This window comes from Poecilia reticulata, linkage group LG7 (assembly GCF_000633615.1).
Source record: "Poecilia reticulata strain Guanapo linkage group LG7, Guppy_female_1.0+MT, whole genome shotgun sequence".
Classification (NCBI taxonomy): Eukaryota; Metazoa; Chordata; class Actinopteri; order Cyprinodontiformes; family Poeciliidae; genus Poecilia; species Poecilia reticulata.
Window position 1 is genome coordinate 1,832,041 of NC_024337.1, and position 14,821 is coordinate 1,846,861.

The following is a 14,821-nucleotide window of genomic DNA, read 5'->3' on the forward strand; positions in this document are numbered from 1 at the left end:
AAAGACACACATCCAGTCATCCCCCACGGTCCAGAGTAGGTAATGTGATATCATTCTTTGGAGCAGAGCCCTCAGTAAGCAGATGGCCAGCTATTGAAAAATGTCTGGAGACAAAGAGCCACATGATTGAGGTTAAAGGCTGGGCTGTCTAAAACCACAAGAATCTTTATGCACGTTTCAGAATAGATGGGAAGTCCTTTATCAAAACGTAAAAAGGAGGACTTCTTGCAGTTCAGCAGAGTTCAGTTTGCGTCGAGGCATTGGTTCTGGTTTATTCATGTGCCGTTCGTTTCCACCGATTCTGCCAGATTAAATCTGACAGCTGGCAAAGAACACGGAGAGAGCTGCAGCCGAATGAACCTCTCCATCTTCCATTTATAGCCATAAAATAAAAAAAAAAGTCACCCCGAGGAGGAATTCCTGTCTGACACGCGCATTTCTACTGTTCTCTGCTCCCAGGAGACAGAGCGCGAGGGAGGGAAAGGTTTTTATCAGCCCCGCTCGTGTTTCACCACCATGCCGACCATCCAGAAAACTGMGCGCATATTTCACAGCCTGGAAACTTGTGTCCCCTTCAGCTGGTGTTGGCAGACGGGTCTGCTCTTTGATGGAGGCAGCTGCGCCACAGCGGCAGGTGAACGCCTGGCTCCCACAGCTCTCAGACATTCCTGTATCAGCTGACTAAAGAGTGAGGTCCCACCAGCGTGGAGACTGAGTTCACAATCTTAACAGTCGAGGGCAAAATAACAGAGAAATGGGACACTGATACACCTGTATAGCACAACTCAATTCAAACTTCTAATAAAAACACGGAACGTTTCATTGTTATTCTTTTCTTTTTTTTTTCCTCCCATTTTTTTCCGTTTTCACGTGAACATGCCGGTGTTAAGCTTACCTGTTAGGTGCTAAAGTTGGTGACTCAGCCGTTCATGTTGAGCAGGGAAGCAGCTTCACATCCACGTTTGTTCTCGCAGCTGATGAGACTCAGCTTCCACTTCACTACAGAGCGGCAAACAGAGGAAATAAAAAAAAGGGACTTTAGTGGAATTAACTACACTAAAAGCAAGAGTTGAAAACCGAATTCCGGTCAGCTTATAAAAGATGAAAACTATAAAAACGAGTCCAGAGGATGGCAGTGTGAGTGAAAGTAGGTGCTTTCTTCCGCTTCAGGACACTCAGCTCCCTGCACATCTAAGAGCTTTCAACAACAGTTAGAGCAGACAAACGGCTCGCGACAAGACAACACGGAGTCAGACGGGCCCGGTGACAGGAAGTGCTTGTGTTCACCTTCAAAATAAAGTAAAAAATGTTAAGAATCCGTCCAATTTCTTTACACCCTTATGGAGTCGAGAGGAGTGCTGGTGCCTATCTCCAGCGAGACATTTCGGGCGAGAGGCTAAAATGTCCTTCCCCTGGACGGGTCACAATTATTGTTCTAAATTATAAATGTTCTTCAGGCTGTAGTTGTTAATTGGTCTTGCCTTCAATCGATGGCAGAACATATTAGGGTATTTTTATTTTACACATTTAGAATACATTTCTGTAATATTTATGAGAAAAAAAGCATGTGTCTTCTGTATTGGTTGTGTGTCTCACACAAGTAGAGATGGGTTAGAGGAGAGGATTCCAAGATGGGAATTTTTAAATAAATCCTTTTCTAGATTAAAAAAATGCAAATATATAAAATTGCAAAATAAATTCAAGCAGAAAAAAAACTCTTCTCATTTTTTTCCAAAAAGCTTTTAAACTAATACTTTGTGTCAGTAATGTTTATGTACATCTAGAGACTGAGATTTTTTTTTTCATCCTGTTTAGAAAAATAGCTCATGTCAGTCAATGTTTTGAAAACTGAGAAACATACATTTTTTAAGTTTTGCCATTACATTGTAGCTCTGGCTGTATGTTAAAGGTCATTGTCCTGTGGGGAGGGGAGACTGGGATTCTCCCAGTCTCAAGTCTTTAGTAGCCTTTGCTCTATTAATTTATTAAAATCAGTTCAGTTATTCAATCAGGAAAATACTTTAAATGTTAAAATAAATGATTCTGTCTATGACTAAGGCTTAATAAACAAACTGTTTTACACTTTGTGCCGGACAGTTTAAATTCAGGCGCTTCTCTTTTGAAAATCCTTTTCTGGAAATATGTCATACCTCTGCTGGCTTCACACTCTGTCTAATCTGTCAGCTCCTTGTTGCATGCTGGAGGTTGCCAGTAACACTCAATATTCAGCTAGAAAGCATGGAATTTATATGATATTATAAAACCACTTCTGTGATTAAATTTCCCACACTTTAACTTTTTCTTTTACATTTTTCAGCACTTGTAGAAAGAGTTTTATTCCTGCTGGCTGACAGTTCCTTTCACTATATCTTTCACTATCATCTAACCTCAATATCTCAAAACAACTGCACTGTTTTATGTAGTTACAACTACACTGTTATAATTACCCAGTTTTAGATCGATATGTTAACTGATGATGGACATCAAAACAGATTTAACTCAGTGAAGATGAAATTGACCAGTTAAAGCCCGGATAGGATGACACTGCCCTCTGCTGGTTGAGACGTAGAACTGTTTTTTAAAAAGAATCCCGTCACCTTCCTAAAATATTGGTAATTTTTTTTGCCAAGTGTTTTTTGTTGTGTTTTGTTTTGTTTTGCTTTGTTGTTTTCGTTGCCTAGAACATCTTTTGGAAAGAAAAAGGTGGTGAATTACTTCTTGCAAAAACTGACTTAGGCCATTACTTTTAGGAAAGTGAATTTTAAATTGTTCATATGTGACATTTTTAGTCCCTTTTAATCGCAAGTTAACTGTATATTTGTGAAATAGTTTTCTTTTTTGTTGTAGTCCTTCTAAGAGATGTTTTATTCTTGAGAAGTAAGAAAGAAGGCTTTGATATCTAAATAAATCTACATTAATGAAATTAATTTAAAAATGCTTTATTTATCCCAGAGGGAAATGAAATGTTGTAACTCATATCACGAGTTATGACTCATATCATGGATAGCTGTATCCTTAGGATACCTGTATCCCTAGGATACCTGTATCCTTAGGATACCTGTATCCCTAGGATACCTGTATCCTAAGGATACAGGTATCCTTAGCTATCCATAGTAGTTGTTGTGATGTATAAGGATACAGCTATCCTTAGGATACAGGTATCCTAGGGATACCTGTATCCCTAGGATCCCTAGGATCCTAAGGGATCCTAGGGATCTAAGGGATCCTAAGGTATCCCTTAGGATACCTAGGGATACAGGTAGAATAGTTAGGATAGTTATAGGATAGCTAAGGATAGTTATGCATCACAACAACTATAATTAAATAAAAAAGTGAGCAAAAATCCACCCAGCTGCATCGGATTCAAACTATTAACACACAATAATACACTAATATTCCTGAAACATAGAAAACTTAACAGCCCTCCTTCCTCAAGGAGATGTAGATGTGATGTGGTGACCTAACTTTATCATATGACTTGAAGTCCTAACATAGATTCACAACAGCATTTTATTGCTATAATCAGTCTTTATTTTTGTAAAATTTTGACATAGCCTTCAATAGTAATGTCTCATAACAATTTGATTTGCTTCAAAACGTCAGTAATGGACTCCTATATAAATACTATTTAAGACCCATAACCGTGTTTTTAAATCCTTTAACAAATGTGAAAGAAACAGAAAACAACACAATAATAATAATAATAATAATAATAATAATAATAATAATAATAACCCACTATTTTGCCCCACCAAGGTTAGAATTTCAGAAACGTGGATTGTATGAATTCTTCTCTTCCCTTCTTGTAAATAAAGCAGGCGCAAAGTCCAACATCGATTTAAAAGCAGATAATGATTAATGATCAAGGAAATAATTTAGACAGCAAAACGTGAATCATGCTTAGTTTTTTTTCAGCTTTGAAATGTGTTCAATGAATTTCTTAAACTCATCAAATGTTGGATTTTCTGCAGCTAATAAAAACTAAAGAAACGTGTCTGGAAACGCGCGGAGGCGTCTCCCACGCGCGCGCTCCCTCCCTTCCGGCKGAACAGACCCCACCTGTCAGGTAGAAACAGCGCGCGCGGTCAAAGTGCCCGCAGCGACCTGAAATCCCGGGTCGCCATGCAGTCTCCGGTCAGGAATTCTCCCGTCAGGCCGGGTTTCCACCGGGTGGAGGTGCAGAAAACCACCTGGGACGTCACGGAGAGATACACGACGCTGCTGGCAGTCGGTTCCGGAGCCTACGGCACAGTATGGTGAGTTTACCCCGGGCAGGGTGCGAAAACATTTGATGAAAAATAGTCACAATTTCAAAATTTTCAAAATTATAATCGATATGTCATATAGTCACAAATTTAGATTTGAGTTTTTCTAATTTACATTTTAGTGTTACCTTTTTGCCTGTTATCATTCAGATCTATGGTACACAGTTCAGATCCAAAACCAGACCCTAACTTTTCTAATGTTCCCGCTGTTCCTTTAATCAGTCTTAAACATTGTCAAGCTGCTGCTATAGTTTTATAGATCAGTGCTGCTCTAAAATTCTAAAGTATTCCAAGCCTTTGACTGAGTTTTAATGTAAATTGACTGACGTCCTATTTATCCTGTGTATTTTTAGGACCTAAATACTGTATGCATTCCACAGCTGTGTGGTTTAGGCAGTCCGAGACCCCGGATCAAATGGTTTTGCTAACAGAAACAGTGTTTGTCTGCCTGAAGCAGATCGGCAAGTCAATGCAGGTCCTCCAAAATGACAAGAATCTCAACCACAAACCTTTTCAACACAACAGGCAGGAATGTGAGCTGTTTCAGTGGGAGACCACTAGAAAGAACTGTGTCAAGAATCTACACAGATTCTTGACACTGAAACTGTAGATTCTGCTGATGAGTTACAGTCTGTTAACACTGATGTTGTTTTGGTTCAGATCTGGCCAATCTCCCGACAGGGACAATAATAAAGTGATGCTGATAATTATACTGATATATAGACAAAAGGTGTGTCAGAAAACAACAACCCTTAGGTTCCTGACTTCCATCAGAGTATCCGTGTGTGTCATGTGAGCCAGTGTGTACCATGTCAATAAGACAGTGTGTTTAATCTTGTTTTAGCTCCGCCATCGACCAGAAGACCAAAGAGAAGGTGGCGATCAAGAAGCTGTATCGACCCTTTCAGTCCCTCATCCATGCGAAGCGGGCCTATAGGGAGCTCAGGCTGCTCCGCCACATTCAGCACGACAATGTGAGAAGAAACGTTGCAGGAAATGACAATTAGTTTGCTTTCTACAAGTACAGTGATGTGAAAAACATATTTCTCTCCTTAGATGACTTAGTAACACTTGAACTATTCAAATCATCAAGATTCAACATCAGACAAACATAGCCCAAGTAAACACAAAAATCTGTATTTTGTGTTTCCAGAAACTTAGTGCCATTTTATAGCACAATCAAGTAGCTATGTTTCTTTCAGTTGTTAAAAATGCTGTATATATCAAATATGACTTAAAAGAAATTTTACTTTGCAATTTAACGCCTTGAAATTGGACCTCTGTCTCTTTAAAAACTCCTGCTCTGTCTGAAACTTTGCCTTCAGGACATCATCACCACATGGCTCTTCTATTAACCCTTTAACAACATTTTTGCCAGCTTTTCATTGAGAAGTAGCTTCTATGAGCTCAGCAGATGCCCAGTTCCACCAGCTGATGGTAATTGCTTCTGGCTAGTCAGAAGGAGCTAGTTAGAGATTAAAGGAGAAATTCTTTAATCTCTCGTGGCAACCATTCATCTGTGTAAAACATCTGATTGGAGCTACTGAGCCACTAAGCTTCTCTTATAATGAAGTCAAATATCTTTTAAGTCATATTTGGTATATGTTGCATTTTTATAACAACTAAAGGTAACAGTTTCTTGATTGTGCAATAAGATGGCACTAAGTGCATAATACTAATTACATAGTACTGCCTCTTTAAATCCAGTTGAGATGAGGCATAACTTTTAACAGACCAATCATGCTTGGAAATCCTTCAGTTTGGCTAACAAAAGAAGAGCAGATTTAAAAGATTCAGTGTTAAGCTATCACGGTTAGGGAATGGTTCGTTTTTCAACTAGACTGGTTTTGGATGCATTAGTTCTCTTAACAAATTTAATCATTTGAAAATGCATTTTTGTATTGACAATGGTTCTTTGTCTGATGTTAAAGTTTGTTTGATGTTCTCAAATTTGCAATTGTGACAAAAAAGTAAAACCTGCAGCAACTGGTAAAGGAGCAAATTCTTCCTTAGCCTACATACTTAATTGAGAAAAATACCTCTCTACTGGTTTTCTCTTGAAATCAGTTTCTGTTACAACCGTATGGCACCTCAGGTGAAGTTGCATATTTCAACATTAAGGTTACCCCTACCTTTCTAATCTTGCTCAAAATGTTTCCTCTTCTTTCAAATAAAGTTGATTTTGCCGATAAGCAATAGAAAAGCTCGAAATCTCAGGGCAGTGTTCTGGCATGCTGGATGAGATGTTTGTTATCAGAACCTTTATGGAGCAGAAGTTGCCTAGGAGACCTGAAACTATCAGCAACAACCTTTTCACATGTTCCCCCTCCCTAATAATTGATCCGGATCAACTCATTATCCTCCATAAAACCTTGTTTTTTTAACTTTATATTAGATTCCTTTTTTCTTAAAATACATTTCCAAATGTATTGCCCTCTAGGAACAAAGATGTAAACAAAATGTATATTTCACACTTTGAAGTGTAAAAAATACACTCAGCAGACACTTTGTTAGTTACATATGTTGGACTGTTTGCTAACACAAATACCAACTCGCCTCTGTTTATGCCTGATCAAATTCCAACAGAGCATCGGCATGCCGAACCATCTCCTGGTTTACAGAGCGTAGAGTCATGATAGGTAGTAGTAGCCAAAATGACCATTTGCTACAGTTAAGGCATTCAGAATACCACCTCTAAGCACCTAACACTTCAAACATCAGTAGAACATCATACCAGATGCCAACACCAGTCAGCTAAGAACAGGAAGCTGAGGCTACAGTTCACCCAGGTGCTGAACGATTGGACAGGAACAGATTGGTAATGTGCTTGGTCTTAATGTTGATTTAAGTTGCCTCGTGGTAGGGTCAAAATTTGACAGAAAAACATGAAACTCTGGATCCGTCCTGCTGTTATGTCAATGATCCAGGCTGGTGTAAATGTGTTTTAATGTAAATATAAACAACAGAAAAATTATCACAAGTAAATATCCTAAGGTTTGAGCTTGTTTATTGATTAGTTCTTTTTTCTTTAAAGGTGATCTGCCTTCTTGACGTCTTTACGCCTGACCCCACGCTGGAGAAATTCCAAACCTTGTAAGTGGAAAATTCCTGCTGGTTTCTGCAGCTTATTGAGTTTGATTCAATGTTTCAGCTTTGTCCTGCCTGCTTGTTTTTACTTGGTTTGTTCATTCAAATGTTGATCCCCTGTGCTTTTAACTGTCTAAATCTTTTTTAATTGCTTTATATATCGTGAACGTTTAGGCCCAGGATTCTATTTTTTTGTTTATCTTGTGTTTCTTTTCTCCCTTGATATCTGTCAATCTTTAGTTATATGGTGATGCCCTTTGTAGCCCAGGATCTGGGCCACATTATGAAGAGAAAGAGATTATCCGATCGCATCATCACATATCTGTTTTATCAACTCCTAAGAGGCCTGAAGGTGAGTGATTTGATTATTATTATTATTATTATTAGGTTTATTTACGATATCCTACTGGGTCATTTGTGATATACTACCACCTCCATTATCATGATCTGTGGTGTGGGTGGTGAGGTAGACGCAGGCAGACCCAGGATGTAGATGAAAAGGGTGATTTAATGATGAACAAAAGCTCAAACAGTCCAGGACAGTATAACTGTATAAAACGCTAGACTGAGATGAAGAGTTGAGGCCGACACAGGACTATCCAGTTCAACTGTGACAGCGACAAACGTAGACAGTGCAATCAACAAACAAAAGTCGAGGACCCAACAAGAGACAAAGACAACAGGTGGGTTTAAGTACACAGAGAGGGTAATCAGGTAACTAGACACAGCTGGGAGCGATCAGYARGGAAGACAGAGACTCACAGTGGAAAACAGATCTAGACACAGAACAACCTCAAAAATAACTATACAGAAAACACAGATCGTCACATCCATGCCTTCCAAATAAGCTTATTATGCAGATCTTTGTGTATTGCGAAAGTTTATTTTCTTTTGAATAACACATGTATGTGTTTTATTTAGATTTTAAGTGCTAGACCAACACAAAGTAGTGCACAGTTGTAAAGTAGAAGGATTTTTTTGTTTTGTTTTGTTTCTTTATAAATAAAAATCTGGAACATGTGGTTGGATTCCTATTCAGCTCCCCTGAGTCAACACTTTTTAGGACTACAAATTACAGCAACTTACATGCAGCCACTGCTAACAGATGTATTCTCTGATAGGTAAAATATTCCATAGTTTTGATGGAGTTTGTCACACTTGTGCGTCGGTGTAAAAAAATCTCAGCAACAATCTCACCATGTTGGAAATGTCAAGATATCTCAGCTTCAACAAGTCTGAACCAAGTCATATTAACAAAATGAAGCAGCAGCAGCACAAGGTGGAACATGCACAGAGGAAAAAAAAACTGCCTTTCCAGATCACAAAGATAAGGGTCACGTCTGGGAAGAAAAAGAGCATTTTGTGAGCAAAACTGAGGCCGAGCTTAGGGAGTGTCAATACCAACACCAAGCTAATGCAACAGAGGCCCATTGATGAAGTTAATACTTCTTCCAGAAAACAGATATTTTTTGGTAAGTCAAAATTAACCTTAAGTAGGGAAAGTGTGCTCTGATTGAATGCCAGAAATTGTTCTTCAGTGTATGTACATGTCTAATCTCAGCTGTGTATCTTATTTGCAGAAAAAAATTATGTTTTCTGCCTTTACAAAATAATTCTTCGACTGTAGTTCATCAACTATAGTTCATCAACTACTCACTGTTTCGTATAAGAAAAAGCATTTAACTATTGTGTTAATAAATGACTCTGATTACACAATAAATAAATGTAAGTGTATGTTCAAAGGAATCTTGTAAGATAGTCTGTTCCTTATGCCATTCCCAGCCTGAGTGCATTGTGGGTGTTTGTCTTCCTTATCCTCATTTATCCGCTCAGGCACTGCTAGTTAATATGTAACCAACAGTGCTTTGTGAAAACAAAACTAGAAACACAATTCAAACTGTAAAACTAGTGTATGTCTTTTAATTAGCTGCAAATATCTTAAGACGTTTCCTCCTTTTGATATGTTTTTCCAACATCTCTTAAGTTCACAAAAATAATCTCTCTACTGTCTTCTTAATGTTCTTAAATCCATGTTGTTCTCTGCAGTACATCCATTCTTCTGGGATCGTACATCGGGTTGGTATACATCAACTTAAATGTCTAAGTCATTTATAACTCGTTTAGATTTTTCTTTATTTTGCTGCCAGCAAAGGGGCAAACATATGTTGAAATTAATGCCAAGGTGTTGCTCGTGTGTTGTAGGATCTGAAGCCGGGCAATCTGGCAGTGAGTGAATCCTGTGAATTAAAGGTAAGTTCTCAAAATGTATGACAGTGGTGGGCAAAGCAAACTATAAATTTAGCTGCCATAACCTTAAAGCATACACATTAGTTCCACTAATGCCAAAGTCCTATGCCAATGTAGTATTTAGTGGAAACTAATGCTAAAGCATTAGCAATAGCTTCCATTAATGCTGTGGGTATAACCATAGTTGTACCCATCATGTGTCACAAAGAGAGCATGGAGTCTCTCAAAATAATTGGTATTTATGAATTTTATGTATGCTTTTATCAACACACCTGATTGTTCATGTAACTGTTTTCTATTGTAGGCTATACTTCATTACTTCATTTATTGCTTACTTGAAATTTACTCAAAGCTTTGTGAAAAAAAAGGGAAGGTGAAGAGAGGAAATGGAAATGCTGCATAAACAGGCTCCATCCTCTTCATGAGCATGAATGTAAACGGCTGAATGTAAACGGCTGACTACTTGAAAAATTATTGACAGTCAATAATTAAAACTACAACAGAGAGGTTAACTTTTTTTTTTTTTTTTTACAAAATAGCCAAATAAATAAGTCTTTCAGAATGTATTAGAAAAATGTATTTAGGGTGAGCTAAGCAGGCTAAATATTTTTGGAGACATTATCTAAAAGATAAAAATTATCTCTTCCATTAGCTGTTTGGCCAAAGTGTGTCCACCACTGCAAAAGGTAAAGTGTGGAGACAAACTAACACCTTCACATTTCCTACAGTGAAACTGGGTGGTGGTAGTATTATGGACAACAGGGCAATGCAAAAACAAAAAATGGAATAGGTCAGTCAAAGTTCTGGCCACAATTTTATTGTGAATCTGCAGCAAAACTCGAAACTGAATATTCACAGAATTAAGGTATAGAAAAAAATCAAGTGTTATTCATTTTAGATTCTGGATTTTGGTCTGGCGAGACAAACTGAGAGTGAAATGACTGGTTATGTGGTCACACGCTGGTACAGAGCACCTGAGGTCATTTTCAACTGGATGCACTACAGTCAGACAGGTAAGAGCAATACTATGCATATTTAAGATCAGTTTGTCTCAAATGAAATATAATATTAAAGTAGGCCACAACACAACCTGTCAAACAGATTTTTGTGACTGAGATTGTGCCTCTTTGCAGTGGACGTCTGGTCAGCCGCCTGCATCCTGGCTGAAATGATCACTGGCACGGTGCTTTTCCCAGGACATGACAGTATCCACATGCGTGTTATTACAGATATATTCATGCTCAATTATTATAAGGATAAAGAATAAGGATGAGTTTCAATCTAACAATTGAGTTTCCATCCTTATTCCTACATGTGAAAGGAATAAATGGCTGAATCATATACTCATGAATATAAACCAGTATGTGTGCTAATATTAGCTTAATGTATTAAAAAGAATCTGTTGAAATTAAATTGAGTTGACAGCTAAACAGATTCACACTGAACAGATTGCCTGGTTTTCTTACCCTAAGCATCCAGGTATCGATCAGCTGAAGAAGATCCTCAATCTGACAGGAACACCAGACTCGTCCCTCATGCAGAAGATGCAGAGTAAAGATGTGAGTTATTTTTTGTCTGCAAAACAATCATACTGACATTTCCAGTATGCTACTGATGCAGACAAATTTGTTTGCAAACCTGTTCAAGATGTGCATAAATTAATCATTTGCTGCAGTTGATGTCCTGAACCTCTCATTGAAGAACTTTTCTCTCTTCTGGTCCCCCCAATTTAGATGCGAAATGGAGATATCTGTGGAAGGAGGTTTATTTTGTGTTTCTCTAACCATTCTTTTTTCTGGAGGGCACATGGGAGTTCACCAAATCAGTCTACATGTGTTTTTTGGACTTGGAGAAGGCATCCAAATGTCTCCCTTGTATAGTCCTGTGTATGGGGAACCAGGCCATACACAGAACTGAGGGCTGTTAGATCTCTTTACAACTAACGCCAGAGTTTGGTCCTAGTTTTTAGCAGTAAATTGGACTCCACCAAGGTTGTCCTTTTGTCACTAATTGTGTTTGTAACCTTTCCCTGGAGTAGTTTGCAGTGGAGTGTGAACCAGCCAAGATATAAATCAGGAACTACCCGTTTCTGGTGTTGAACCAGGGTAGAGTGCATTCACCAGATCAGAGACAAGGTCTTGCCCCAAGTTGAGGAGTGAAGTATCTTGGGGTGTTGTTCGTGAATGAGGGAAAATTGTAGCAGTAGGTCAATAGGCGGATTTGTGTGGTGGTGATGCAGGTGCTGCACCTGTCTGCCATGGTCTGTCTGCCATGTCTGCCAAAAGGCAAAGCTCTTGGTTTAATGATATTCCTGCCCTCTTCTATGGTCACATCATGGTGTCTGGGCTTTTGCTTAGAGACAGTGTGAGAAGCTTGATCATCCTGGAGGGACTCAGAGTGCTGCTTCTTCACGTCAAGAGGAGCCAGTTGAGGTTACTGGGGCAATCCAATTAGGATGCCTCCTGGATGCCTTCCTGTTGAGATGTTCTATGCACATCCCAACAGGAGCAGACCCAGAGGAAGACCCCGGACACACTGCAGGGACTATGTTTCTCTGCTGGTCTAGGGAATCCTCCGGAGGCGCAGGCCCAAGTGGTTGGGGAGAGGGAGGTCTGGATTTCTCTGCTTTTAGGCTGCTGCCCCTGTAACTCAACCCTGGATAAGCGGAAGACAATGGATGGAGATTATGCTACTGAAATAAGAGATTAATTTATTTGAAAGTTTTCATTCATTTTCATCAGTGTTTGTCAGTTTCTGAAGAATCATGTGACTCCTGTCTTTAATTTTTCAGGCACAGTCGTATGTGCAAGGTCTGCCTTCACAAAAGAAGAAGAATTTTAAAGAAGTGTTTCCAACAATGAATGAGAAAGGTGAGTTTGTTTATGCAGACCTGACTCTAGGTCTATAACATACCAGAAAAAGTACAGTGTGCACTGCTAATAGAAACACTTAAAGTAAATAGTGTCAAAATCAACCCGAGTCTGAAATCTATGATGGTTAATAGAAGACGGGATGGTTTCTGTCCTGATGCTTCCAGCTGTAAACCTTCTGGAGGGGATGTTGCTGCTGGATCCAGAGAAGAGGCTCACAGCCAATCAAGGACTGGCCCACCCGTTTCTGTCAGAATACCACGACCCAGACTCAGAACCAGACTCCAAACCTTACGATGACTCCTTCGAGAGCCTTGAGCTTGATGTCGGAGAATGGAAGAGTATGTATGGCAAAGCTAAAGACTCGAGTGCTATCTACTGAGACGATCTAAATCCTAAGAGAAGTCACCGAGTGTAGTGACGAGCTCATATTCCTGAAAGATTTGTTTGTACACAAGAGATTTCTCTGCTAAATTCAACACTGCTTTCTGTTTTCCAGGTCTTATCCACATGGAGATCATGACTTTTGACCCCGATAACCCAGGCCAGACAACCATGTAAGACATGTCGGTGTGGCTGTCTGTGTCAGGTTCAAAGGTCAAGAACAACTGGGGAGGGGGTTAAAGCAGCGTGAACTGTTTTAGCATTTTTTCTGCATGTTTGCTACATGTTTATCATTTGATACCATATTCAGTAAAGGGTAGTTTTTCCTTTATATGGTTGCCTGTACAGCCATGGCGGAAAGATGCTGTTTATTTTATTAGCAAATGTATTAATTTTACAGTTGAAGCCAGATATTTACATACACCATACAAAGACACATATTCTTTTTCCCATCATATACCCTGTTTTTGGTCAACTAGGATTAACAAAATATTTTTTTTCTTTCTATATGTCACCATAATGATACATAGACTTGTTTTTAACTTTCCTCAAATCCATTAGTTTTCCTACATTTTCTTAATATTTGGAAGAGTTGTCCCATAAACCATATGACTTGATTCAAACATTCTGGGGTTCATTCCATAAGCTTCTCATAATAGCTTGCTACAAACGTGTCCCATTCCTCCTGAATAAACTGGTGTAACTGAGTCAGGTTTGTCACTCACACACACCAGTTTTAAGCTACAACATTTCAATGGGGCTGAAGTGAATGTTTTGTAATGACCACTGCAAAAACATTGACATTGTTGTCCTTAAGCCACTTTGTAACTATTTTAGCTCTGTACTGTGGGTCATTGTCCATTTGGAAGGTCTGTTTGTGCTGCCATCTGTTTCCCCACTGCATGGAATTATTTTCCTTTCTAATCAACTTTGTGAAGTTCACTTGTAAAGTTTTCCTTGCTCCAAATGTAATAATGGTCATGTGCGCAAACACCACATAACACCACAGAGAATGTCTCCAAAAATTATCCTTTGGACATTTACAAATTGTAATCTGGATTTTTATGTTGTTTAGAGTAATGGTTTCTTCTTCTCTGCTTAGCCTTTCAGTCCATGTTGGTAAGACTAGTTTCAGGAGAGAACTGTGTTTCTCCCTGTGACATCAAAGTCTGTGGTTTATCCAACAGTATTTAAGTCTGACATCTACCTCCTCCTTTCACGGCCAGAAACAGATCTAGAGCAGCCATGGCAACTCAACAAACACTGAATCAGTTTTTTAAGTGGGAATGTTGTAAGCTGTGCTTTATTTAAGATGTATTTCCGTGTCAGCAAAGAAACTGACTGTTATTAATTTTTAACCTAAACCCTTGTGAATGCCAATAATGGCAACTAAAATGTTTATTAAAAAAAAGTTTAAAAACTGCCTAAATGTACTGAAATAAAAACCTAAGGATGACCCTGTTTCAGTGGTGTTGTATGGCAGGCTAGAAAGTCACCACAGTAGCTCCATTATTATGATCTCCTTGTTTTTTTTTCTGCAGAATTCTAGTCCTTCATGTTTCTCTTTAAACATTTTTCCCCTCACTGTAGCACACCAACCGGTTGCCACAATTCAGCAAGCTCTGCACCTGGGTGCAACAGGATTCTCTCGAGAACATCCTTTAGTTTTTCCAGGACAGGTTGAATATTCTTCATTGCAGTGTCCCGCAATTTAAATGTGCCATTTTATGCAAACCAATGATGACTGCACACTTTCCTTTGTAACAAACCTTTGCTCCTACTATATACTATATCCCACAACATTTACAAAACAGCATTTGTGACACTGCCTAGGTTATGGCCATATCATAGGACCATTAGTCTGGTCATTGCCTTCCTATGCAGTTCCCCTTGATTCTCATCACCCTTCAGTGCTCCGTCTAGAATTTCTCCCATTGACCTTTATTTGTTTGCTAGAATTTCAACTGG

General features: G+C 38.8%; 2 protein-coding genes across 4 annotated transcripts in view; one reads left to right on the forward strand and one right to left on the reverse strand.

Moving 5' to 3' along the window:
* Window positions 1–1,231, reverse strand: part of LOC103466876 (plexin-B1-like) — an 85,075-nt gene extending 83,844 nt beyond the window's left edge. For 2 of the 3 annotated variants that reach the window (XM_008412763.2, XM_008412764.2), the window contains exon 1: window positions 896–1,231. The gene's annotated coding sequence lies outside the window, so the exon portion shown is untranslated. The remainder of the gene's footprint in view (window positions 1–895) is intronic. The other variant, XM_008412765.2, reaches the window with a different exon arrangement.
* A 2,810-nt stretch (window positions 1,232–4,041) lies between these two features.
* On the forward strand, window positions 4,042–14,309 carry LOC103466877 (mitogen-activated protein kinase 14A). Its single transcript, XM_008412767.2, has 12 exons — window positions 4,042–4,256; window positions 5,110–5,239; window positions 7,300–7,358; window positions 7,593–7,704; window positions 9,399–9,428; window positions 9,555–9,602; window positions 10,498–10,612; window positions 10,733–10,804; window positions 11,079–11,158; window positions 12,391–12,469; window positions 12,637–12,810; window positions 12,969–14,309. Exons 1-12 carry the CDS (start codon window positions 4,123–4,125, stop codon window positions 13,028–13,030), a joined length of 1,095 nt encoding a protein of 364 aa, XP_008410989.1. The 5' UTR covers window positions 4,042–4,122; the 3' UTR covers window positions 13,031–14,309.
* The last annotated feature ends 512 nt before the right edge of the window (window positions 14,310–14,821 follow it).